This window comes from Strix uralensis, chromosome 25 (assembly GCF_047716275.1).
Source record: "Strix uralensis isolate ZFMK-TIS-50842 chromosome 25, bStrUra1, whole genome shotgun sequence".
NCBI classification, from domain to species: domain Eukaryota; kingdom Metazoa; phylum Chordata; class Aves; order Strigiformes; family Strigidae; genus Strix; species Strix uralensis.
Genome location: NC_133996.1, coordinates 2,284,600 through 2,310,956, shown reverse-complemented (window position 1 = coordinate 2,310,956; position 26,357 = coordinate 2,284,600). Strand labels below are relative to the sequence as shown.

The 26,357-nt window shown below is 53.4% G+C and overlaps 2 protein-coding genes across 3 annotated transcripts; one reads left to right on the top strand and one right to left on the bottom strand.

The window, feature by feature from the left end:
- Positions 1-82: 82 nt before the first annotated feature.
- ZCCHC17 (zinc finger CCHC-type containing 17) lies at positions 83-17,717 on the top strand. Of its 2 annotated transcripts, XM_074894105.1 has the most exons (8): positions 84-477; positions 1,157-1,306; positions 2,037-2,094; positions 3,530-3,630; positions 5,253-5,344; positions 6,096-6,196; positions 7,856-8,004; positions 16,928-17,717. In XM_074894105.1, exons 2-8 carry the CDS (start codon positions 1,265-1,267, stop codon positions 17,105-17,107), a joined length of 723 nt encoding a protein of 240 aa, XP_074750206.1. In that variant the 5' UTR covers positions 84-477; positions 1,157-1,264; the 3' UTR covers positions 17,108-17,717. The 2 variants fall into 2 exon arrangements, with proteins under 2 accessions (XP_074750208.1, XP_074750206.1); XM_074894107.1 differs by lacking the exons at positions 2,037-2,094; positions 3,530-3,630 and having other exon boundaries at positions 83-477.
- Positions 17,718-18,663: 946 nt separating this feature from the next.
- Positions 18,664-22,144, bottom strand: FABP3 (fatty acid binding protein 3). The gene is made up of 4 exons (XM_074894108.1): positions 21,961-22,144; positions 21,119-21,291; positions 19,086-19,187; positions 18,664-18,962 (listed from the first exon to the last, which is right to left on the bottom strand). The coding sequence occupies exons 1-4, from the start codon at positions 22,031-22,033 to the stop codon at positions 18,909-18,911; spliced, it is 402 nt and encodes a 133-aa protein (XP_074750209.1). The 5' UTR covers positions 22,034-22,144; the 3' UTR covers positions 18,664-18,908.
- Positions 22,145-26,357: the final 4,213 nt, after the last annotated feature.

Sequence of the window (26,357 nt, the reverse complement as noted above, 5' to 3'; positions counted from 1 at the left end):
GCGGTGCTGACTGGCTGGGAACTGCCCGCCCGCCAACATTGCGCGCGGCGATTGGCGGAATGGAGGAGCGCCTCAAGTGAGGGGGGTGTGGAGGAAGCAAAATGGCGGCGGCCGGAGAGGGAGAGTGATGGCGGCGGTTACGTGGTGCAGCGCTGGGCACTGACGGGTCCCGGCTTCCCCGCGGCCGCTGGGCAGGGGCCGTCCCGCCTCACCGCGCCGGTCCCGGTCGGGCTGCGCCGGGCTGGTACCGCGGCCTCCAGCTCGCGTCCGGCCCGGCCGCCCTCCTCAGTCCCCCGCGCCGGCGTGAGCCGCCGGACCCCCGCGGCCTGAGGGCGGAGACCGGCGGGGCGCGCTGCTGGGTCGTAGCCAAGATGAAATAACCCCGGTGCCTGCTCATAGGCCTGGCCGCGGGCAGCTGCACGCGTTCATTGATTTGCGGAAAGCAGACTCTACAAATCAAATAGAGTTATACAGCAGGTATGTTTACTCCGGCGCCGGGGTGCAAGGGGATTTCTCCACAAAGCTTGCACACCCACCGCACATTTTACCAAAAATTAATAGGGTGTGGATATACATATTCACTCGATTATATAACACAAACATCCATATGCATGAGTGAGGCTGGGTTAGTTCGAAAGGCTGATATCAACAGTTTATGTTCTCTTTGCACCTGCGCATTCCCTCTTGGTGGGTGTCTTCAGGGATCTTTGGGAGGAAGGCTCGTAGTCTTTCTCACCTTGTTTTTTCCCCCGGAGCATGCGCAGATTCTCTTAGCCAATTTCTTGAACAACAAAAATGTTTTTCAGCTGGTTTACTCATCCTATCTTATTTAAGGGAACCAATGAAACTTTTACCATCTGTACATGGCTATCTTTACTCATTACTGAGGCCCAACTAGTTAGAGCACACCTGTTCCTCAAGGACAAAAACATGATATTTTGCTGAACACTGCAGTTCTTGGTAGATTTTCACAGTAAACTGCTTTGTTTTGATGGACACAGCAGTCCTTGGTAAAATTCCACAGAACAGTCTGGGCAAGCAGGATTCTTAGCAATGTTAAAAAATACTGTAAGTAATACTATAACTTGCTAGAAGTAAGTAAGTCTTAAAACAAGTAATCATGTCTCTGTATCATAATTAAATATTTCTCTTCAAGGCATCGATCTGAACTCAGGTGGTCAATACGCGGTAGCCTGGGGTGAATTCAGCCGGCGTTGGTGGGACCCTTGGAGCATCTCGCCTGGACCCTCCGAGGCCTGCGGCGATGGAGGCGCTGCCCGAGCTCTACGCCATCTTCCAGGGAGAGGTGTGTGGGGCTGCTGCCTGTGGCCGGGGCTCTGGGAGGCGTTATGGCCTGCGGCGTGTTTGTTTGGCTCTATTTTGGTGTTTTAGTCGCTGCTTAGTTCAGTGACAGTTTGGGTAGAAAAGTTTTTTTGCAGAAAGCTGGGGATGAGCCTCTTTAACCAAGTAATAAGTGATAGGACAAGAGGTAATGGCCTCAAGTTGTGCCAGGGAAGGTTTAGACTAGATATTAGGAAGTATTTCTTTGCAGAAGGGGTTGTTGGGCGTTGGAATGGGCTGCCCAGGGCAGGGGGGGAGTCCCCATCCCTGGAGGTGTTCAAGAGTCGGGTTGACCCAGCGCTGAGGGATCTGGTGGAGTTGGGATCTGTCAGTGCTGGGTTAACGGTTGGACTGGATGATCTTCAAGGTCCTTTCCAACCGTGATGATTCTGTGTGATTCTGTGGGTAGCTGACAGTTCTGTACCACGTATATACACGCCCATCTGTGTCTTTATGTACATACATGTAGATATATGCACATACATGTAAGATGCTTATCTAAATAACATAGGAGTTGTTGGCTGATCACAGCTCTTCAGAGTTATCAAGCATTGCAGTGTCTAACCTGCCCTGAAATCTAAAACTGAAGGAAAGCAGAACTGTGTAGGCTTTTTGTGCGTATTCTAACACGTGGTTCGAAAGCAGGTGTTCTGTGAAGGGTTTTCGTGTAGATGTTGTGTTGATTTTCTTCACAGGTTGCTACAGTGACAGAATATGGGGCATTTATAAAAATCCCAGGCTGCAGGAAACAAGGTTTGTTTCTCTAATTTTCTTCAGGCATAGTTGCATGTTGGTGTGTTTGAGCCAAGCAGTCACCCTTGGAATTAAAGGCTTGCTAGCTTTTAGAAAAATCTCAGAAAAGGGATTTTTTTTCTAAATTAGGAAGAAATTGAGGTTCTCGGGAAGTATTTAGAATGTGATGGTGTGTTTGCATGAATACCAAAAAGACTCAGAGGGCTTTTTTGGTAACTTCAGGATATTTTAGAGAGTCATGTTAAGGTATTGAACAAACCATAGAAACTTTCTACAATTAGATAGTTTGCCCAACTTCTTTTATAAATGAGTTAAGTAAAAAAGGCTGGAATGAAGCTCAACCGAAAAATAAACCAGAAAAGCTGACTTAAAGCTCTGTCTACGTTTGTGGGAAACCTGTGAAGTCAAACAACCTCATTTTATGAAAGAAGCAGCTTATGGCAGATGCTGGTAGGCCCACAAATAACCCCTTCCCCGCTCTCCTCTTGAAGTGCCCAGTCACTGTAGAGCCAATTCTAATAAAAGTTTTTGGACGGAAGCGTGGCTGCTGGAGGGAAGTCGCTTTGAGACACAAACAAGCTCTGAAATACAAGCTTGAACAGCAAGGTGTTAACATTTATCCTCTCTTGTATAACCCTGTGTCATTCGTGCAAATTAAAAATACAATTCTGGGGCTGTGTGACCTTGCAGGCACGGGAGATCGGGGCAGCCTTGCTGTTTCATGCTTCAGACTTTGCCAGCAAAGTACTGTGTTGCTGATGCGTGAAATGGGCTCTTTGTTCTGCGGTGCTTGGGGTGGCCTCAGAGGATAAGCAGGAGGGGAGAGGTGTTAGTGCCTGCTGCAGTTTTCTGTGTGGGCACCTTCTGAGCACAAAGACATTGCTTTGGGGGCCTGTTCTCTGAGTTAATTTGGAGCAGATCTTGATGAGCTTTTACATGTTTGATTCATGCAGCTAGTTGATTCTCACCTGCATAATGTACTGGAGGAAAGAAATGGTGAGTTTGCTCAGGACAACTGCTGAATATTGTCCTTGTCTCCCAGACCAGTGGTCTCCAGACGTTTTTGATTGTGCACCCCCAGCGCACGATCCGTTAAAATCAGTTAACCCTATTGAAAAAAATTTTGACCATGCTCCCCCAATATATATATTATTTACAAGTTATATACATGTACTGTTCATATACACATTATAATATATAATGTTACTAATGTTATGTACACTAATTAAAAAAGGAAGAGCTAAAGATAAAATAAGCACTATTATTTTTTTTAATTCTATTTATTAATAATACAAAAATATTTTCTTCCCACACCCCAAAGGATTGTCTCACATCCACCCCACTGTGGAGACTGCTGTCCTAGACAGCAAAACTGAAATTCAGTGGAGACTTGTCTTTATTTTTTCCCTTTCTTCTCTTCCAAAACGTTGACCAGGCCTTGTCCATAAGACTCACATGTCTTCCTGCCGTGTGGATAAACCCTCAGAGATAGTAGATGTTGGAGACAAAGTATGGGTGAAGCTTATTGGAAAAGAGGTAATGTTAATTCTTGTTTCTTTAGTGTAGATAAAATGTACTGCAAAACCCCTGAGAACTTCTGTGTGCAGAGGCTGTGCGTTCCTGTCTCTTTGTTGGGGTTTGACGGGGTCTGTTTTATAGACAAGTGAATTCTCTTTACCTCCAGATGTGACTTTGGGCACATCACTTCTGTGACTTGCAACAGTGCAGTTCAGAGAAAGGGAATTCATACAAGCTTTTGGCTTAAAAGCAACCAAATGCTTCCTTTTCTGCCCCCACATGCCCCTTTGCAGCTTGTATCAACTTAACTGTGATTTGGTGGCTAAATGAACAATTTGAGACCATCCCAAGATAAGAGCTGATATAAACACAGTTCATTAACTGTTTTGAGAGACAGATGCATTCTTAGAAGAAGCTGAGATTTTTGTTTTTAAGAAGGTTTCGGTGTCAGTGAATTACGCTCAAGAGGAAATACAGAGGCTTTTTGTTTGTTTTGAAGTAAGAGGATTATACATTTTCCCCCCCCTCTACAATCTGCATTGCTTTTTCTTCTGCAGAAGATGTGACAATAGGCATATCGTCTGTATTTAAAGATTATTTGGAACAAAAAATGAAGATTTTTGCTCTGGTGAGGCATGGAAACAAAGCAAGCTGACTGGGCTCAACGTGGAAGGATTCAGTTCAAAGTTGCACAGGATTTGGCCATAAATGCTTTGCATTTTTTTGAAAGAAAATAATCAGGTGGATGTACAAAACAAGGACTTAATTTTGTGAGAGATGAGGGAAATGAGTGGAGAAACTTGGTCTTATTTACACAGCATAGAAAAACTATGAAAGGCTTCACGGATTCTTTTTAGCCATCTGTGCTGTGCTTTTTTTAAAATTTTGTTTGTATAAATTTCCATTAAATCACTCTTTTCTTTATCTGGAACACAATTGTTGGGCTCCTGGCTTCTTTACTGTAAAGGCAAGGGGCAGAAGCCTGTTGGAGAGGTGAGCAGTGGAAGAGTTCATTGCTAAATTGCCTGCAAATAACTGCATGGATGTCAAAAACAGACAAAACTGAAATACCCTCAACAGCAGCATTGGTGAAAATGCAGAAAGTTGTAAGAAAGTCTTTAAAAAACCCCAAACATGCAGCTTTTGCTCTTGCTTCTAAAGTGATAATCAAGGACTTACTAGGATTCAGAAAAGAGTAAGCCCCTAATAGAGATACTTAAAACATTTTTAGTCTCATAAGAGGATCAAAACAGGAAAAAGGATATAAACTTTTGTTTTTCAGGATGCAGCTTGGCCAAACTACTGGTTAGGGGGAACTGTCCTGGGGATGGATGATTTGAGAATTACAGCAAAGCTTCCAAACGTGCACTTTCTTCTACAGCTCTTAGGTTTGGTTGAAAGCAGAATGTTAATCTGAACAGACCTTTAGTTCGAGCTTGTCTAATTACCGAGGTAGCTGGTTTGTGAGCTAGGGTAAACGAAATGCAGCTACAAAATAACAACAAAAGCACCTCCATGTAGTATCCTTTGAGTTGCTCTTTGTGAACCAACGATTTCCTTCCTTCTCTATAGGCCCCCAGAGACAGCGTATTAATGAACATCCCTGTCATTTACTCTTGTTCCACATCTTGCTCTTTCAGATGAAGGATGACAAACTGAAGCTTTCGCTCTCCATGAAGGTTGTTAACCAAGGGACGGGAAAAGACCTCGATCCAAACAATGTTTCCCTTGAGTAGGTAAATCTCCTAAACGTAATATAACAGATCAGACAGGTGGCTGCTGCCTGCTTTTCCCAGCCTTACATTCCTGGCTTTCCTGCCATACTTATGCTCTAGGTCCCCCCTCCTCTGGAGGGTGAGGGGGGCTCTGAGTCCCCCAGCAACGTGTGGGGGAGGGTTGACTGAAGGCGCTCCCTTGTTGTGCTGCCTAGAGGCAGGCAGGAGCTGGAGGAGCTGCGAGGGAGTTCCAGCCCTTCACACCACGGCAGGATTTTCATTCCTGCATTGTGGTGGCTGTGCACTTGTACTGCAAGGACTGTTCATTCCAGCCGGGGGTTTGTCTCACTTTCACGTACTATGAAATTTAGTCTTAACCGCTCGGATGTTTCAGAGCTTCCTTCTCTACCTTTTTTTGTGACATCTCTTGCAGGTCAAATAAAATTGATTTACTTTTCATACTGTACAGTTATATATGGGTGTATATATTCACATACATAATATAGATGTAGGTATAAAGGATGTAACTGCAGCTCCCCGCGTTTGTCTGACGATTAATCTCAAAAGTAGATGACGACAGGTAACATGCTGTGAACAATGTGGTTTAGTCTATTGAGCGGGTGGTCAGCTCCATTCTTTGGTTTAGCTGAGTAAGTGGTGGTTTTAGAGCAACACGTGAAAAAAAATTGTGTTTACATTGTGTCCATGTAAATATACAGGGTTAAAGAGGAGGGTGGATTGAAAATGGAACTGTCCTTTTCTTTCCAGTCAGGACGAGAGGAAAAAACGCACGTTCAGAGACTACACGAGTCAGAAGATCACGCTTGAAGCTGTCTTGAACACTGTGTGCAAGAAGTGTGGTTGCAAAGGTATGTTCGTGCAGCGTTGTCTTTTGACGTTGCCTTGTTTGACCAGGTGGTGACCTGTAGATAGGATTGTATTGACATCTGTCTCATGGTCGTGTATAAGGACTGAATTTTGCTAAAATACATTTTCTATCATTTGTTACAAAAAGGAAGGGCTTAGAATCCCAGAATCATCTGGGTTGGAAAAGACCTTGAAGCTCCTCCAGTCCAACCATGAACCTCACACTGACCGTTCCCAACTCCACCAGATCCCTCAGCGCTGGGTCAACCCAACTCTTCAACCCCTCCAGGGATGGGGACTCCCCCCCTGCCCTGGGCAGCCCATTCCAACGCCCAACAGCCCCTTCTGCAAAGAAATCCTTCCTAAGAGCCAGTCTGACCTTGCCCTGGCGCAGCTTGAGGCCATTCCCTCTTGTCCTGGTGCTGGTTCCTTGGCTCAAGAGACTCATCCCCCCTCTCTGCACCCTCCTTTCAGGGAGTTGTAGAGGGCCATGAGGTCTCCCCTCAGCCTCCTCTTGTCCAGACTAACCCCCCCCCAGTTCCCTCAGCTGCTCCTCATAAGATCTGTGAACTTAGCTGAACTCTGTTTATAAAGGTTTGTTTCTTAAAATCGCACCCCTTCGAGCTTCCTGTAAAGAACCCTCCTACAGAGTACAGGTGCAGTACAGGTTCCCTTCTTGCAGTATTTGTGTTAATGTGTCTTAGAGCTGAGGTCTCATTCTAGTTTTACATTTTAAGAAATAAACATACATCTTCACCAGATCATTTCATGATGAAGAACCATCGGTGGAAATCACTGACGAGTTATTGGGAACACAGTGTTAGCTTGTGAGCTCTGTCTTAGAGCTGAAAACTAGTGCTTGTTCGGCTTTTTTAAGCTGGTGAAATTTTTGTGTTCTGCCTAGTTCAGCAATAGGAAGTTGGTTTATGTGATGCCTCTTCAGTAGCTTTTTGCAAGTTGCTGAGGCGTAAAGTTCTTTGTACACGGAGATTTTGCTGCACCCTACTTGTCTTAGGTTATTTAGCCCTAGAATAAATAGTTAAGCTGGAGTTAATGCTATTCTGGAGAGGGTGAATAGCGAATATGGTTCTCTGTTAGTGGTAGATAATTATCTTTAAAATACCAACCCCCTAAAACTTTAAACTGGATTCTGCATATTTCCAGTCTGCTTTTTAACGAAGATACCTACTCATAACAGGCAGGCAGCTGTTATCTATCTGCAGTTTCCACTGCAACTGTTAGTAGGTCAACTTTGTCTCCAGAGTAGAACCAGAACGAGCTGATTTCCTCTATATTTGTGGCTTTTGGTCTCATTTACCAGGTGCCTATAACACCAGTTTACTCCCTTTCCCACACTTTTCCATGCTGTTTAAGCCCTTGCACAGACACGTTTCTACCAATTGCCCTGTTCAGACACGAGTGTCTTAGCTTTTCTCTGACTAATCTTCCCAGAATGACCTGGGTTATGTTTGCTCCCTGGTTTGTTTAATCAGGGCATGTTAAAGTAGTTGAAGTGCCAGGACAAAAAACGTACAGTCTAGATTCTCTTATTGTGACTAATAACAAAAAGATCACTGGCAGTGCTTCAGGTGTCTGAAATGCAATTATTAAAAAAAAAAAAAAAAAGGGAGTGGGTTGCTCCTTCAAACACTGTTTTACAGGTCATTTTGCCAAGGAGTGTTTCGTGCAGCCTGGAGGTACCAAATATAGCCTCATTCCAGAAGAGGAGGAAGAGGAGGTGGCAGCAGCAGGGTATGAAAGAGATAAAAAGACCAGCATGGGTGATGATTCTTCAAAAAAAAGGAAAAAGGTACGAGGTGCCCTACTGCTGGCCTGAAAAAGTGAGCCAGATGATTTGTTCTGTATAGTTACACCTGTGATTTACTATAGCAACGTGGTTATGAGTAACCAGTTCTGGGCTGAGAGGGTGGCTCAGTTTTGTGCAGGTTCTGTAGCAAAACAGGAATCTCTGCAGCAGACTTTAATTCTTGCGCTTTCTCCCTTTATTCTTGTTCAGCTGTCTTTAAGATGGTTTTGTGCTATAATGCGCACTCCTCAAAAGAGATTTCTTACAGTGAGAAAAGGAATTTTTTTTCTTGCTCTTTGTGAGGCTCTATAGAAATTGCTTCAGTTTCCTGAATTTCTGTGATTCTTGCCAATAACCCTGTTTCCCCTCCCTTCTCACTGCTCTTGCCCTAACACCTCTCTGTAATCTGAGCTGAATGCCCTGCTGCAGCGGGTATCCCGACCCAGCCGGTGAGATGGGGACTAGGCTTATCTGCACAGGCCAGGGGAAAATTGCTGGCTGTGTTTGCAGAGGGAGTGTACTCCATTTCCAGGCTCTAAAGCAATTTTTGTCTACGTGAAAATGTCAAGAGGTAAGAGACCTTTTACGTTCAGTGTTTGAACTCTGGCTTCAGAGCATGGGAGACCTGAATCCAAAACAGGAGTGTTTGCTCAGTCCGTTTATACACCAGTGAGTATTCCAGTTGCAGGCTTCAGTAAATAAACTGTTTCATCAGCCCCTTCACAACTGGCGTCCAACTTTTAATTACACTTCCAAAGCCCCCTTTTTTTTCTCTTTTCAGCCCTGGGGCCTGTCTGTATCCCTGGAGCAGGGGGCAACAGGCAGCAAAGGTGGTGGATTTCCTTTTTATAGGAGAGGGACGAGGACTGTGTTAGCAATTGCATAGTGAGAACTAACTTCTGAGGGCTTAGTTCTCCCAGGCTCAGTGTGGAGTTAAACCAGCACTGGTGCTAGTAGGAGAGACTGCAGATACTGGCAACAGGGAATGGAGGAGTCTCTTTTGATGGCAACACTCAGACAAGTCCGGAGTGACTGACACTGGTAGCTGAATTCTCACTTCCAGTCGTGTTTTTCACTGGTATTGTGGTTTGTGGCACTTTGTACGCTCCTGTTTGAGAGAGGAGTAGCTGGGGCTGTTTGTGGGATTGTAGGTGGTGACTGCACCAGCCAGGTGTTTCGTGGCCTTCCTTGTGTCAGCCTCTGCCCTGTGGCAGACCTGTTTTTGCCCTACAGTCAGGGCAAATCCTACAAAATGAAGTTAGTGTTGATTCCATACCTAATTCCAGCTTCTTGTTTGCTCAGTAGTGCTCTGGATGGCTCCGACCCAGTAGCAGGGATGGGATCTCTCTTGACCGTAGATCCTGTTGCCTGGTTCCATCCCAAGATGTGCTTTGCTTTCCCACTGCGTGGGCTTTCACTCAAGAACGCTTGCACTTGTCTGCGGAGTGTCATTACGCTGCAACAGAAAATACACATGGTGGTCTTTCTGTTCTGATCTCGGAAGCACGTGGCTGAACCGCGCCGTCCCTCGGGTCCCAGGCTAACGGCGGCTCTGACCTCTCTGGACTCCGGCTGGTGGGCTCCTCTCTTGCCGTGGTGCCACATGAGAGCAGGCCGAGGGCAACACCTCGGCAGGGCTGGCTTCTCCGGCCTTGGGTTCTCTTCCCTCCAGCAGTGATGGTGGTTTGTCTGGGAAAGGCTCATGTAACTGTTGTTTAAATGCTGTGGGGAAAAATTACACTAAGAGGTGCTCAAATAGCTTGTTATCATATCAGTGCCCATCCACCAGCCTGGGGATTCCCTGTGGAGTCTTGCCCTGCTGGGACTACAGGATATGTGGGTCGCTGTCCTGAATTTGTTACTAGTTTGTTGGGGGTCTGTGGATTAACAGCCTTCCTTTAAATCTTGCTTGTTCCTTTGATCCTTCTCCCTTCTCAAGGAGGAGATCAAAAGTTTTCAGATGTTTTCCAGTGCTGGAAAATAAAACTTTGAGCTTTTTGGAGGCAGGATGTGGGATCCTCAAAATGAATAGCTCCCTTGTTGTCTGGAGTGCCTGCTGTGATCTTGTCTGGGAGCCACCATATGCTTCCCTGCTTGCCCGGAGCCCCAGAGGGATTTACACAAAGTGGAAATAGCTCAGTCTACCTAGTTACAATTGCCTTGCTGACCCCATCCCAGCCAGTGCTTGTAATGTAGAGCTTGTATTTTCAAATGAGTAGGCAGGGAACTGCCAGCTACCGAGCATCCGTTTAGTGTCACAGCAATGGTATTAACATTTTTGGTTGTTCATGATCAGCAGTTTCCGTTTCCTTGATCTGATGCTTCCTTGCAGTTTGAGTGCTCTTTCCGCTCCCCAGAGGTTCCTCTCCTTACGGAGATACTTTGCAGTCCTCACCTCCTCATTTCTCACCTTGCCTTCCCAGTGATCCCTCAGTTCCTCACCTCCCTCCTGCCTGAGCCCCCTGGGGAGGATGAAGAGACAGCTCTAACCTTCGGGTCTCTGCACTGGCACAGGCATCTGGTGTGACTGTGGGCACAGATCTTTCTAGCGACAGATCACCCTGTTAGCTCTCTGCTCCAGAGCACTGTCTTGCCTCCCGTAATCCCCGAGAAGGGAAGGGATTTGAGGGAGAGGCGGCGCCGTCGCAGCGCTGTGCGGAAGTCCCGGCGATCTGCGGGGAGCTGCTGGCAGCTGCGGGGCCCGTGACTGCGGCCTCTCGCTTCTCTCTGGGTCGCAGGGTGAAGCAGCTCCTATGGGAACGCGGCAGCGGGCCTGTGCTGAGTTTGCGTGGGAGGGAGGCGTGCTGGGAAGAAACGAGCCCTTCTGATTCTTCTTTCTTTTGTCTTTCGAGAAAAGATCTGCGGTTGTGACAGCAGGAGTGTAACCCCTTTAAATCCTACAAAAGCGTCCCATCTTCTGCTCAGAAACATCGGTTAACTTATCCCTGGGGTAGTTTTGGGACGGTCACTGGAATTGCATAGTGTCACCTGTGATGGCTTTTCAGCAGACTTTGCTGCTTTCTCCCACCGTGTAAAAAGCGTAGATGATTTCCAGGGAATCTGCTTGCAGATGTTGTCTCCTCGTGTAAAAAGCACACCACCTGAACTGCTGTTCGTTCAGTGGCCTGTAGTTCATCAAGCCTTGGTCCCTTCTCACTTGTAGCTGGTACTCGTTTTACGAGTTCTTACATGGCATGAGCTTGGGGCACAGCTCTTCACACACTATGCTTTTCTCTTACTGGCCTTATCTGTGCTTTTCTGAACTTTTCTGTGTTTATTTAACGTCCATAGACTGGATTCTTCTCACCAGAATAATTCTCACTGGTCCTTAAACAAGGGATGCAATAATACCTTCAGATTTATGTAATGAATCTTGTTTGGAATTACACTGGGTGATGGAATTTTGCTTTCTTCTTTTTAAGAATTTTTTTTTTTCTTTTTAAGAATAAAGAAGCCCTAGAAGGATTACTGGTCCCTCTCTGGAGATGCAGAAAGATATATATATATAGAGAGAGAGATAGATAGATAGATAGATATAGAGAGAGAGAGAGAGATATATATATCTGGAAATCCATTCTAATTTTTCACAAGGACAGACATAAGGTCTCTGAGTGAGACCATAGTGACAAAAGGGTCCAGTGAAAAATATTTAAACTTCTTGGAGAGTTGTGGACACTCCCCTCTTATCTCAAAATCAAATACCTTTAGAAGGAATGAACTGTTGTCACATTCTTAAAGCATAGCCGTGAGCAACTCCTTACAAAGGACAGGAGAGAGCCTGGTGTGCTGATGTGGCCCCCTCTTAGTGCCAGCTTTTGAAAACTAACTAGAGCAGTAGGAAGACCAGCACTAACCCAGCCTATTGCTCTTCTGCATGCCAGCTCCCAGTGTGGGTTTTGTAGAGGAGAGATTTCGAAGCAAGTTTTGTTCTGTTTTGGTGGAATTATAATTGTTGCATAAATTGGAAAGGACACGCAAGGATAACGTGCAGGTCTTCATACCTGTTGTTCCTCTCTGCATCTTTACACTGAGTCTGCTTGGGCGAAATCCACTCCAAGTGTTTACGCAAATGCCGTGTTTGCAGTTCTGGGGGAGTGCCTGGGTGTGCCTGAGAGCCAAGTGGAGCTTCATCCATCAGCAGCCCTCAGTTCTGGAGAGCAATTTGATGCCCAGGGTGCAGCGGGGCTTTGCTGCTGTTGCTGGAGGCGGAAATCTGGCCTTTGCTTTGGCACTGCCCTCCCATATGTAAACTAGAGAAACGCTCCTGCTTGCGCAATGGTGAGTCAACTGGTAACCAGCGGAGTGCTTGTCTCCCAGTACCAGGATGCTGGAGTTTAAAGAAGTTGGTGGCCTAATAGGATGCTGCTTGCGCAGAATGATTTCACAGCAGCCCTGCTTCCTGCTACAGAAAATGCTAAACTCTTCTGTTGCTGGCTCACTCCCTGCAGTATTTGCAGACCAGCGTGTGCTTATATGCTCTGGTGCTTGCATTACTGCACTGAAAGTACTTTTTCTGTGTTGGTGTGAGCAGTTTGGCCACAGAAGCCCCCAAAAAGGGAAGACTCAGTCGTTTTTTTTTTTTTCGCCAGCACAATGTCCACGTGTGTTCTTTCATTTCCCCCGTAATCCTGGAGGAACATGTGTGACATCCTGTCCTGCCTTCAGCCTTCACATGCTGAGAAAGTTTCCCAAGCTCTGGAATGAAACCCTGTTAGTTGTTAAGGTCTTGTCAAACTTTCTCACCATGTGCACAGGCTGGAAAAGCTTGAGAAAATTCTCCTTGCTGCATCCCTTTCTCCAGAAGATTTAACTCTTTATCATCCTCTTCTTCTAAAGACTGTTAGGGTTTGCTTCTGCCCTTCATCTGTGGGTAGGGGACTTTGTAATGACTCTGGTATTGTCCCACAGAAAAATGTAGATGCTCAAATTTTGGGTGACATCAATGATCATAGTGCTGTTGTGGAGCTACAAAAAACCGATACCTGCCATGGGTCTGCTAGGTGTGGAGTGAACTCAACCCCCTGCTCTCTTCCCTGCAGTTCCAGATGACTGAATATCTTTGCTTGATGTTCCTCTCCAAGCCATGCATTGTCTTTACTCTTCCACCTCCCTAAAAGAGTTGTTCTGTTTCACGTTAAATAAGCTGCTAGCTCCCTTCCTTTGTTGTCCCTAATTGATAGCCTGTATCTGGTGCTGCGACACAATCTGTGCTAAATTGATGTCTTTAGCTGAGCCTTCTTTGTCCCCACTCTTCTGGGAGAGTATGTTGTTTTTAAATGAAATGTAGACAGTCTCGGCTTGTCTTCCCGTAAGCCAGTATATTAATCCTCATACGGAAACTGCTCTTGTCTGGAAGTGGCTGAAGCTAATGGAAGAAATGTCTTGTGGGGAGGAGGGGGGAACCCAGCCTTCTTTCTGCATTGGGACACTTCTTTTTCCCCAAGCAATTTTAAGACAATTTGCCTTTCCAGGAAGGATTGTGGGTGGCACTGGAGGGCTACCAGCAGCCCTGTGCTGTTAATGCACTCCTGTATATGGCACAGACTTGGCTTTAATGTGCTCATCTGCCTTGGTGAGCTACTGAGCACCTCCAGGCCTGCAGCAGATGATGATACAGGGTCGAGAAGTAAAAGTCAGTTACTGCAGGGGATTTCCCCCCCCCCCCCCCCCCCCCCGCCCCTTGCCTCATTTTTCATGCTGTGCTTAGCAGCTGCTTCTGGCTTTTGTTTCGAACTGATGAGTGCTGGTTTCTTAGCATGGCTTCCTCTGGGTGAATATGCACATGATGCCTGTCTCAGGCTTCCTTCTGTGGAGGAGTTTTCTTTAGGTGGATGCTTTCCAATCCATTTCCAGCCAGGGTGGTTCTTTTCCCCTGGGTGGGGTGGGTGTGTCACAGGCCTAAGGCAGCACCTGCGGGTGCCCGAGGGAGGAAGGAGTATCTCATGCTGGACCGGTGTCAGTGCTGGGTTCAGACCTTTAGCTCCCATGGCCAGTCTGTGCCGTGCCTGGTCGTGTTGGAGCAGCTGGAAATACTTGCCCACACCAGTCATCCCGATTTTGTACAGGTATCTCCTGTGTATCTGTGGCTGATTACTGCTGCTCCCTTCATCTAATTGTGTTTGGTTTCTCTCCCTTGGCTTAGCTTCCAGGGTGGCTGTGGATGTCCGCAGCAGCTGGCCAGGGAGGGCTTGTCCTGCCTGTAGTCCTGTGACTGGCCTAACTGTGCCCTTGGCCTTGCTGCTTCGTTTTGCTTCCTCACGAAATGAGTGCGTGGCACTAACAGCCCTGCCAAGGCAGGGGGCACTTAGAGCAAACCTCTCCCAGTAGAGCTCTCTGCAAGCCCAAGGGTGGCCTTGAGGTCACTGGGGACACTTGACAAAGAAAATACGCCAAGGTGTTGGCTTGGGGGATCCAGGCTTCTTCCATTACACTCCGTTCCATAGCGAACATAAACCACGTTTGTGTTATGTTTGGGACTGTCACGAGCGCTGTCAGTCTCCCATTGTGCTGCTCCCCAAAGCCTGTGCACAGCCATGCTCTGAACAAACCGTCGTTCAACCTCTTTCAGTCGGAGAGGTGGGGAGGGAAATTTGGCTTTTTGTCTGGCTTACCAAGACTCCTTTTCCTGGGCTAGTGATGCCTTGAAGTGAACACCCGGGGCTTCTCCTGCCCGCTGGCGCGGGCTCAGCAGGCTGTTACGGCTGCTGAGGGAGAGCTTGGCCCTCCGGAGGCGGTGGGCAGGAGGCAGTGCCATGGCCATGGCTCCTTCCTCATGTGCTGCTTCGAGAGCTTGCTCTGATCCCAGCTTTACAAACCTGGGATGACACCAGTCAAGATAAAGCATGTGCAGGGGGAAAGGAGCTGGGCTGTGTCTAGGGGATAAAACCTCACCTAGCTCTATGGGCAGTAGTATGTGTGTCCCTGGTGTCTGGCTGTGTAGTTAAACTACAGAAGAGAATAGGATACTGGTTTGCAGCAAGTTTGGGGAAGATTGTGCCCAGTCTTACTGGTGCACCCATTCCAGAGCAGTGAGCACACGTGGGTCACCGGAGAGGTGCAGCTGGCTTTAAGCAAAAATGCTGGTAGATGGTTTAGTCAGAGCAGCAAGCTTTGCTCGCTGGGTTGCATTCCTCACTGTGGTGGCTAAACCTATCGCAGGCAGTTGCACAGGCTTGGGTGGCCTTGCTGACCCATCTCTGCTTCATGAAACCCTCTTTTGCTTCTTTCCTTATGTCCTCTTTGTCCCTGAATAGAATGAAGGCTCACAATAGCCGTTTGTACAGGAAGGTCTCTCTGATGTTGATGTGACCGTGGATGAGATCAGTGGATCCTCCTTGGAGGCCAGTGTTGCTGGGCTTGGCACCCTTACTGATCTTAGCAATCTGGAAATGCTTTATATTAAGCATGTGCAAAATACTAAAATTACTTTTTTTAATGGGCTCTCTCTCCTGCATGCTGCTTTCCTTTACTTCCCAGAACTAAGGGGCATTAGAGAAGATACATGATTTTTGCAGGACAATCATTTCTTTGTCAAAGCATCTTCCTAAAATATACCTGAAAAAAATATCTTCCATCTTGTTCCAAGAGTTGGTCTATGCGATGGTTTTGCAGGTATTCAGAAAATGAGGAAGGTGAGTTGTGCAGGGATCAGATTTGGATGTTTATTTGTGCACAAAAGCCGACCACGCTGCCTGAGCCACTCATGTTCCTGGCTCCAGGACCTCTTGGGCCAGTGCTGGCCTGCTCTGGCGAGGCTCACGAGCCCTCGGGCTGCCCTGGCTCTCAGAGGGCACAGCTGGCTTCCGAGAGCTGTGGCCAGCACTTCTCCTCCTCCTCCTCACTGGAAAGGGGGTGAAGCAACGGGCAGAGCAGTGCTAGCAGCTGGGCTGCGTGTGCTGCCAGCACAGGCACATCAGGTCCTCTCCCCAGTACTGCCTTCTGATGAAATATATGCAGATTGCTGTACTGCAGCATTAAGTAGTCTTTACCTGGTTTGGGATGCTCTGCCTGCTGCAGTTCCAGTGGAAGGTGTGCCGTGGTGCCCACCTCAGAGTAATCTCTGCTTGGTAGTTAGTCAGATGCCTCAAAATCACGAGTTTAGATCCATTTCAAAGTTCCTTATGAGCTTTATTCCAGCACCAGCTGTTCTTATTCTGCATCTAAATGTCAGGTCTTGAGCTCTGTGTGCCTTTTGCTTCAGGGCTTTGCAGAAACACGGCCCAGGGGGCTCAGTGCTGCTCCCCCACCCCGACTGTGTGTGTGCAGGGGTCGGGGAGGGGGGGGGGGCGGGGAGAGGGTGGGAAGCTGCGGGAGCAGGAGGGGATGCAGTCTGCTTGGGGATTGTGCAAATAGTTCCTGCTTGCAAAAGGGCACTTTCCTCACCCCCACTACCCCCCCAGGGAGGGCTGCGAGAAACTCTGACTGTCATCGCTGGGCTTGGGCTTTGCTGTGAGCAGAGGGCGTGTTGGCAGGAGTGCTCAGCGCGTCGCCGCTCCTTTCCTGGCAGCCTGGGGGCTGGGGCTGCTGCGGGACGGTGCTCACGTCCAGCTGGCTGTTAGAAACCCATTTCCTTCATGAAAAGGCTTCATCCTGCCAACCTCTATTAATGAAGAACAGCCTTAAATAATGGAGTAAGCTCTGACTGTGGAGCAATGGCAAGGACTCTCTCCTGGTGATTTGACTAACAGTTTTCAGGCTTGGATTTACATTTCGATACCCCCCTCTGCTCTGAGAGCGGCCCTACCCTGCCCAGGGCAGCTGTGGACCGACAGTGGTGGTTGGATCCTGGCTCGCCAGGGCAGAAGCGGTGTGTGCTTTCCGTGCCAGAACAGGCACTCGCTACAGAAAGTGTCTCACTGCCCTGGTGAGCAGAGGTGACAGTTTTCCCACATGCAAGGCTTTGTATTTGTTTTCCTTCATTTGCTAGGAGAAGAAGAAGAAAAAGAAGCACAAGAGTAAGCAGTCCTCCGAGTCGGACTCAGACAGCTCGGACTCGGACAGCGAAGGGGCTCAGCCAGCCAGCAAGAGGAGCAAGCATTCGGGGAAGCCCAGCAAGGCTCAGAAGAAGAAGAAGAAAAAGAAGCATAAGAAGAAGCCCCGGGACTGAGCGGGCAGCGGGCGGGGGTACCAGCGCTGTGAGTCCCTGGCGCAGCCCGCGAGGAGCGAGCAGAACCAAACCAGCGCTCCCCTCGCTCCAGGGACAAGGAGTTTCCTTCTATCAGTATCGCTCGGCGCGCGGAGTTACAGGTGTTGACTTTGGTACGAGTGTCCTCTGTTACCTTAGGTGTGAGCTGCCGTTTTCTCCCACCGTTAAGCTCTCCTGCCAAAATCAGCTAATTACACCCCTCGCTCAGCACCTCTCCCACCCTGTAGCCTCCTGTTTCGCTGGGTGAGCTGCCAGCTCTGGCGGTTGCCCTGGCCAGCACTGCCCTGGCCAGCGTGGCCAGCAGCACCAGTCTGCATGCCCTCAGCCTCCACCCAGCTGCCTGGGAGAGGTGGAGCCGCGCAGCCGTGCTTGGGACAGGGCTGGTGGTCGCTGGGCCTGGCTTGGCTTTGGTCTGCAAACCTGCCCCCAGCCTCGCTCCTTGTGTCTGCAAACAGCAGGAGCGGAAAGTAAGGAGCAAAGTGGGGAGCGGAGATATTTTAAGTAAACATTAACTGTGGTGTGTTTGCTGCCTTGGTAAGTGATGGAAAAAAAAATCTCTCCAATCTCCAGTTGTACTTTGTACTGGGTCTTTTCTTTTGTGCGCTCCACGGTTCACCTTGGACAGTGGAAAAATAGCTGTGGGAAGGGATGAGACCTGCATTAAAGGTTTGTTTTTTTTTTTTTTCCCCAAGTCCTGACTGTTTTCAGCAGTTCCCCAGGCTGGGAAGGGGGTGTGGGATGAGGTGACCCCTTTGGGAAGCTTGGTGCCTTCTGGTAAGGAGCAACTGGAGCATAAATCTTGTAACTGGAGCTGAAGGTCAGGGGGGAAGGGGTGGCAGAGGGCAGGGCCCTCGCGGGCTGGGGCTGTGGTTGTTCCGGGCTGTGGTGACAGCAGAGATGTGACGGGGGCAGCTGAGTCACTCCTGGTGCTTCTGGCTGGAGGGGAAGCGAGAGTGGGGCTGGCGCGTGGGGCTGGTGGTTGCCCGTTGGCGTAGCAGGAGGAGGCCTCGGGGTTGCTGGAGGCAGCCTGCCCCGTCTCCCTCTGCTTCGCCTTTTCCAGCGCTTCTTGCCCCAGTTCCCCCTGGCCGAGTCGCCCCTTTTGGGCCGGTTCCCTTCCCAAACCCAGACGCGAAGTGCTCGTGACCTTGACTCCTGGCTCGCCCGCGGCCGGGCGGGTGCCATCAGCTGATGCTTTGGCAGAGAGCAGCGACCTGTGCCAGGGCAGCGGGATCCTGGACCACTGCTGGCAGAGCTGCCCCGGGAGTGAGCTAATATTCCCGCCCCCCCCCCCCTCCCAAGAGCAGGATTCTAACTGTAACAACCTCTCTTATTTCGACAGCTCAGACAACCTCAGGCTACTGCGATCTGGTCATTTAACCCCATCACTGCCAGAGTGCCCGGGCTGGATTTAACCCCCACCCCACTCCTCCCGCAGCCTGGCTGTGACCCGCGTGGCTTCACACTACGGGTGAGCACGTGCCAAAAAAGCCTTTTTCCAAGTAAACTGATCACAGAGCTGTAACAACATGGCCTTTATTATTTTTCCATGAGGGTTTTCCCATTAATAAAAAAAAAAACCAAACTGTGGAACCTCCCCCCAAGCCCCAGGCAGCCCCACGAGGCGATGGGGCCAGGGGCAGCAGGCAGCCCCCATGGGTGCTGCGCCCACCGAGAGCGGGGTGAGCCATGCCCGGCGCGGGGTGAGGACGGAGGCGATGCGGGGGGGTGAAAGTGGCACCAGGTGACGGGCTGGGGACGGCGTCTATGTCGCCTTCTCGTAGGTGCGGGTGGAGACGACGTTGCCCATGGTGAGAGTCTGGTGACAGAGATGGCGGGGCGGGGGGGGGGGGTTAGCTGTGCCGAGCTGGTGCAGCTGCTGGCTTGCCCTGTCCTGGGCTGACCCCCCCGCCCCGATTTAAAACCACTTCTATTTCCTTACCAGAATTAATTTCCCATCCTTCAGCTCCCGGACAAGCGATGTCTCTTTCCCTTCCCACTTCTGCACGTGGACGAGTTTGCCTCCATCTAGCTTGACCACGGACTGTGGGGAGAGAGCAAGACCCGCTGTTACCCTCCTCCCCAGGGTTTCTTGGCTCTGGGGGGGCTTTGTCCCTCGGAGGGGATGATGCTGGCCGTCCTTGTCCTGGAGCCCCGTGGGGCTGAGGGCCAGGCTGTGGATGCCCCATTCAGCACAGGTCGCATCCTGCTCTGGCTCCCGGCCTGGGCTGCCCCCCAGTAACCCCTCTGTGGGTGCTGTCACGGTGACCCTGCTCTCCCTGACCCGGGGCCAGCACAGGGAGCCCTGCCCAGGGCCACATCCTGCTCCGGGGCTGCCAGGACCTGATCCCAGCCACTCCCCAGCACGGCTGGCTGGCTCGGGGTGCCGGAGGGGATGGCAGAGGTGGGGCAGGTATTGCTGCTTTCAACCGAAGCCGGAGGGCCTGGGAAGGGTTTTTGAAGGGGCTGATCTGGCAAACACGCCTCTGCTCGCCGGGGCCGCTGTTTGCAGAGCCGCTGGTGTTGACTCAGCCCCGAGAGCCCGGCGGTGCCAGGGTTAGCGTGGGAGCCGGCTGCGCACGGCCGCCGCGCGGGGGGGGTGTGCCGGGACAGGCAGCAGCACCGGCTGCCCAGCCCCATCCTGCCCTGTGCCCCCCACCCAGCTCCTCGAGAGCAGGGTGCTGCCTCTCGCTCGGGTGCTCCCACAGCCCAGGTCCCCACAAGGCTTGGGTGCCCCCCGTGGCTTGGGGTCCCCCCCACAGAACTCAGGTCTCCCCATAGCTGGGTTGTCCCCACTGCTCAGGTGCTTCCAGAGCTTGGGTGCCCCCATATGGCTTGGGTGCCCCACAGCCAGAGTATCCCCACAACTTGGGTGCCCCACAGGTTGGGTGCCCCACAGACTCAGTGCACCCCACGGCGTGGCACACCCCACCTGCCCCATCCTGGGCAGCCCCATGGCTCGGGGAGCCTTCCTGGCCCCCGCTGCCCTGTCATGTGCCCTCTGGCCACTGGCCGAGGGGCACGCAAAGGGCACGTCCCCGGGCTGCGGGCAGGAGCTCACGGTCGGTCACACGTCTCTGCTGCTTGGGACCGTTTCCACCAGCTCTGCCGGGTGCGAGCGGTGGCAGCGCTGCGGGCAGGGATGTGCTGCCCTGTATCTGCCCGGCACTGCCGCCTTGCTCGCGCTCGTCCCTTTTCAGCCCGTCCTTGCTCTGTGCCCAGCCCTTGTTCTTGCTGCTTTGGAGCCGGGAAGGGATTTTGTGTCCAACAAGCCCCAAGGTCCCCCCTGAGGTGCCCCTGGGCTGGGTGGGGGGCACGGGGCTGCCCGCTGCTCCGTGCATGGAGTATTTACATGGGACCCGTAGGAAGAAGCAGGGGTTGGATCCATCCTGCAAGGGAAAATGTCTCTGCAGGGTGGGAGAAGCCCTGAAAGAGGCTCTGACCCATCTCGAGGTGTTTTTTTCTTTACTTTTAGGGGGAGGAACAGCCCAACCTGGAAGGTGTTGGCCTCCCCAGGGACCCCGCGGAGGCATCAGCCAGGCAGGGTTGCCCCTGCCTGCAGAGCTGCCTGCTTTGTGGGGGAAGCAAAGAGGGGGCTCAACAAAGACGTCTTGTGCCCTTCTCCGCCCCGGAGTGGGGACAACGCTGCCACCCCACCACCTCCCCTCGCCTCCTCTTGAGCAAGACCCCGGGCGGGCAGCTGGCGTTTGCAAGCCCGGCTCTTGCACAACCTTCCTGTCAGCCCCGGCCCTGTGCTGCGCCCCGGGGGAAAACCCCACTGCAAAATGGGGTGGGGGTGGGGGGGGGTGGCTGGGTGAGCCCAGGCTTGAGCACCAACCCCGGGGGGCAGTTTTTTACCCTTCCATAAGCAAAAGGATGGAGCCCCAGAGCCGAGAGCTGGTGGCTGGACCTGGCAGAACCCACAGACCCTTTCTGGGGGGTCTGGCACCGGGGGGGGCAGCGCTGGGGGCTCACCTTGACGTGCCTGTCGTCTGCCGTGGTCTCGTCAAACTCCTCGCCCAGCTTGAAGCTGATCTCCGTGTTCTTGAAGGTGCTTTGGGTCTTCACCGTGATCTTGTCGCCCTCCACCGTGATGATGGTGGTGGGTTTGGTGAGGCTGGCCATCTGCCGGGTGGCAAAGCCCACGCCTGGGGGGTGCAAGGTTGGGGGGGGCTGAGGGCATGTGGAGGGGCATCACCCCGGAACTCTTCCTCTCCATGATGGGGGGGGTGAACCCCAAAATTGGTCCCCCCCACTGTCTGGGGGGGCCCCGTGTGTGCCCACTGTGCTTGGGGGGGGGCCTGGGAACGCTGCCATTGCTCGGGGACAGATCCTGCACAGGCACCCACTAGCTCCGGGGCTGGGTGGAGTTGGGGGGCACTGGTGTCACCCTCCCCGGGACTGCTCTTTGAGGGGGTACCCCCCCTGCCCAGGAGCTGCACAGGGGCAGAGGCTGCCTGATGGGGGCTTTGTGGGGGGCGATGGAGGCTGGAGGGGTCCCGGGCGGCTCCCTGCACCCTGGCAGGACCATCCCCTCCCTCCATCAAGAGCTGCCCCCCGGGGGGGGGGCAGGGGAAGGACGAGACCCCCTTACCCAGCCCACAGCCCCGGGCACAAAGCCCCAGAGCTCCCCCATAAACCACCCCCACAGGCAGCAGCGACCCCCCCACCACCTGCAGCCTCCCCCCAGCCAGAGCCCCGTGTGCTGGAGGGCTCAGCCAGTCAGCTGGGGGGGGGGGCAGTGTTTAAAGAAAAAAGGGGGGGGGTGATGTTCTGACTCCAGCCCCCCCCCCCCCCCGCAGCCCCCCCCAACTCACCCAATGCCTTCATGTATTCATCGAAATTGGTCGTATCCACCAGCTTCCAGGTGCCCACGAAGGCATCGACCATGGTGAGGGGGTGCAGGGGGGGACAGAGCCGCACACGTGTATGGGGGGGCCCGGGGGTCCGGCCGGCTGTGAGCGTGGCTCTGCACCGCCCAGCTCGCAGCTGCCTGCCGGCCTCGCAGCCGCCTTAAATAATGTCCTCATCACATGATTGGAAAGAGCACAACCGCGCTCCAGAAATACTCCTCGGCAGCGCTGCCAGCGGCCACCTCGTCCCGGCCACCCGTAACTCGTCACTGGCCACCAACCTCTGCCCGGATCCCCTGGTCACGGAGGGTCAGGTTGGGTAGGGTCACAGATGGGGAGAGCGCACTGGGTCAGTTGTGTCATGAGTTGTGTATGGTCTCTGCACCGCTGGTGCGGGGGGGCCGAAGGGTGTGGGGTATGGGGAAACTGAGGCAGGGCAGAGCTGGGGACGGCAGGTGTGTGCCCACCCCATGGCAGCCCCAAGGAGGGGGGGGCAGGTGCTGCCCGTAGTCTGCGGGTGGTGGGGCACGGTCAGGACATGGGGACACCAGCAATGGCAGTGTCCTTCAGGGTCCTTCTGGGGACACGGAGGCTGTGCTGGGGAAACTGAGGCACGGGGAGCAGCAAGTCCCAGGGTGGGGGGGTCAGGCACCCAGGGGCGTGTGGGGACCCCACCCCTGCCCCATGTGTGTATGGGGACACGTGTGACCCTGTCCCTGCTCCATGTGTGCGTGTGTGGGGACACGCGTGTGACCTTGTCCCCACCCTGTGTGCGTGGGGGGTGTCCCCCAGTGATGCTCTGTGTGTCAGGGGGACACTGGGGACAAGGCCAGCCGTGGGGCCACAGGACCCACAATGTCCCCCCCGGGTGTCCCCCTGCTTTGGGCTCCAGCGGCAGCAGGGCCATTGCATCCCCCAGTCCCTTCCCAGCATGCGGGGGGGTCACCTGTGGCCGTGGGATTTGGTGTCCCCTGTCCCCGGCTCCTTGGGGACGCGCCTCCTCCTGCCCCCATCCCCGGGCAGCGGAGGGTCCCAGCTTGGGGATCGGGTGTCCTTGAGCCCCGTGGCTGCAGCGCATCCCCCCATCCTGGGGACATCGGGGTCAAAGTGACCAGGTCTGGGCAGGACCTGGGGACACTTTTTCCCTCTCCCTGGCCTCAAAGTGTCATCACGGACACCCAAAAATAGCTGGGAGCTCGTGTTCAGCCTCCTCCCCCCGGCACCGCCTCCGAGCGGGACCCGAGGGGGGACACAGGCACCAGACCCCATGGAATGGGTGTCCCCCCACCCTGGCTGGAACACCCCACAGGAACCGGGTCCCCAGGGAAAGATGGATGATTTATTCCCCAGACAAATCCCCGGGGAGCCAGAGCCCCCACTCACACCCACCCCCATGGCCTGGGAGGGGACCTGCACATCAGTGTCCTGAACCTGCGCAGCCCTGGCCCCCACACGCACCCCCAGCCTCCCCCCGAGACAACGGGACCCTGAGATGTGGGTGTTCACGTGTACAGGGGTCACCCACCCACCCACGGGGTCACCCACCCACAGGAGCACCCACGCACACGGACACCCACGCTGACAGAAACTCACCACGCACACGGGTGCCCGTGCGCACAGACAGCCACACGTGTGAACACGTGTGCACATGGCTGCCCATGCACATGGACATCCACCCCCATGGACACCCACGCTCAGGAGCACCCATGCACACGGACACTCACCCACAAAAACTCCCACACACGGGATCACTCACGCACACAGACGCCCATCACACGCATGGGTGCCCATGCACAGGAGCACCCATGCACACAGACAGCCACACACGTGAACACACATGCACAGGCCTGCCCGTGCACATGGACACCCACACACACGGACACCCACCCACAGGAGCACCCACCTGCACGGACAGACACCCACCAGGCACATGGGTGCCTGTGCACACCAGCACCCACACACGCACATGAACGTGTATGCACATGGCTGCCTGTGCATATGAATCACAGAATCACAGAATCACCTGGGTTGGAAAAGCCCTTGAAGATCCTCCAGTCCAACCATGAACCTCACACTGACCGTTCCCAACTCCACCAGATCCCTCAGCGCTGGGTCAACCCGACTCTTCAACCCCTCCAGGGATGGGGACTCCCCCCCTGCCCTGGGCAGCCCATTCCAACGCCCAACAACCCCTTCTGCAAAGAAATCCTTCCTAAGAGCCAGTCTGACCCTGCCCTGGCGCAGCTTGAGGCCATTCCCTCTTGTCCTGGCGCTGGGTCCTTGGCTCAAGAGACTCATCCCCCCTCTCTGCACCCTCCTTTCAGGGAGTTGCAGAGGGCCAGGAGGTCTCCCCTCAGCCTCCTCTTCTCCACACTAAACCCCCCCAGTTCCCTCAGCCGCTCCCCATCAGACCTGTGCTCCAGACCCTGCACCAGCTCCATTGCCCTTCTCTGGACACGCTCGAGTCATTCAATGGCCTTTTTGGAGTGAGGGGCCCAAAACTGAACCCACTCATCGAGGGGCGGCCTCACCAGTGCCGAGCACAGGGGTCAGATCCCTTCCCTGTCCCTGCTGGCCACGCTAGTGCTGGTACAAGCCAGGATGCCATTGGCCTTCTTGGCCACCTGGGCACACTGCTGGCTCCTGTTCAGCCGGCTGAACACCCACGCACAGGAGCACCCACGCACACAGACACCCACCCACAGAAGCTCTCATGAACATGGTCACCCATGCTGACAGAGACCCACCATGTACATGGGTGTCCGTGCACACCAGCACCCACGCACACAGACACGCACGCACATGGACACCCACCCACAGGAGCACCCACCCGCAGGGACAGCCCTGCTGACAGACACCCACCAGGCACATGGGTGTCCCTGCACACCAGCACCCACGCACACAGACATGCACGCACACGAACACGCACGCACATGGTTGCCCACCCACCCACCGACACCCACCCACGGGATCACCCCTGAGCACGGCCCCCCACGCACTGACACCCACGTGTACAGCACCCACGCGCAGGGATGCCCGTACACGTGGGTGCTCCCCGCACAGAAGCACCCATGCACGCAGACCCCCACGCACATGGGTGCTCACGTGCACACGATGCTCCGTCAAGGACGGGGCTGGTCTCCACACCAAGGGCCATGCAGCGGGTGGCCTGACCCAAGAGCCTGGGGGTGGCCAGGGCCACCCTGGGGTGCTGGGGGCGGGTGCTGTTGGGCAGGGTGGCCCCTCATGTGGCCACCACCCGCTCTGTGGCCAGAGTGGACCGGGGCTTTGAGATTTATCTGCTGGTCCCACAGCGACAGCTATAGGTGACCATCCGGGATGGAGCAGGGTCCGGCACAACGGGCAACCACTCTGGCCACCCCTGGCCCAGGCAACCAGCCCCTGGCCTAGGTGGGATCTGGGCAGCCCAAGTCTTTCCTGGCCTCTCGCCTCCCCCAGCCCCTCTGTGCCCTGGCAGAGGGTCCCTGTCCCACCCACCAGCCGAAGTTTTGGGCAGCACGGTCAGAGCCTGGGAAAGCCCGACTCCATCTGTGCACATCCCCAAAGCGCCGCCGACCCGCCTGGCCCCGTTTGCTGCTGCTTCCCCGCCCTGAGCTTTCCCCAGGGACACGGTGGTGGGGGGATCCCAGGGCTGCGGGAGGGGAGCAGGCATGGGGACCCACGGGTGGCCCTGGCACAGGGGGCTGGGGATGCCCAAAATGGCACCACCCTGCTCACCCCCTCCGAAATCACCGGCACCCCCCTGTCCCCAGGAGCTGAGACCCCCGGGGCAGGGACCACCCTGGGGTGCTCCGCTCCTCAGTGGGACCCCTCAGCAAGGTGCTGGCTGCTGGGGGGGGCTTTGCTTAAGGGCTGGGGGGGCTGTTGGTGTTGTGCAGTGCTTCCCCCCCCCCCGCTCTTCTTGACAAAGGCTGTTGCCTCACCTAGGAAGAAAGGCCAGGAGACAGAGGTGGTACCCAAAACATCACAGTGAACACCACACTCAGCTAGAAACACCCGCGGGCTGCTCCTGCGACGAGGAGAAAGGCCCCCCCGGCGAACCCCTGTGCTCGGCTCTGCCAAATGCCCCAGAAGAAAAAATATTCCTCCCCCCCGAGGAGGCAAAAAAATCTGCCCCTCGGGTCCTCGCCCAGGGCGTGGGTGGGAATCACCCCTTCGTCACGGCAGGTCCCCGCCAGGCGATGCTCCCCCCATGGCGGGGGGGGGGATGACTCCCGACGGTCTCGCCGCAGTAGCACCGAGGAAAACCCAGCGGACTCCGGCTGTGCCAGGAAAGCTGGGCTGATGCTCCGCAGCCTCCTCTTTCCTCCGCTGGTCAGCAATGTCCCCCCCGGAGCGGG

Coding starts and splice junctions, on each gene's coding strand:
- FABP3 (XM_074894108.1), bottom strand. CDS start 22,033: ATGGTCGATGCCTTCGTGGGCACCTGGAAGCTGGTGGATACGACCAAT. Junction 19,188..21,118: donor CAGACGACAGGCACGTCAAG/GTGAGCCCCCAG, acceptor CTCTCCCCACAG/TCCGTGGTCAAGCTAGATGG. Junction 18,963..19,085: donor AGGATGGGAAATTAATTCTG/GTAAGGAAATAG, acceptor CTCTGTCACCAG/ACTCTCACCATGGGCAACGT.
- ZCCHC17 (XM_074894105.1), top strand. CDS start 1,265: ATGGAGGCGCTGCCCGAGCTCTACGCCATCTTCCAGGGAGAG. Junction 1,307..2,036: donor ACGCCATCTTCCAGGGAGAG/GTGTGTGGGGCT, acceptor TTTTCTTCACAG/GTTGCTACAGTGACAGAATA. Junction 2,095..3,529: donor CCCAGGCTGCAGGAAACAAG/GTTTGTTTCTCT, acceptor AACGTTGACCAG/GCCTTGTCCATAAGACTCAC.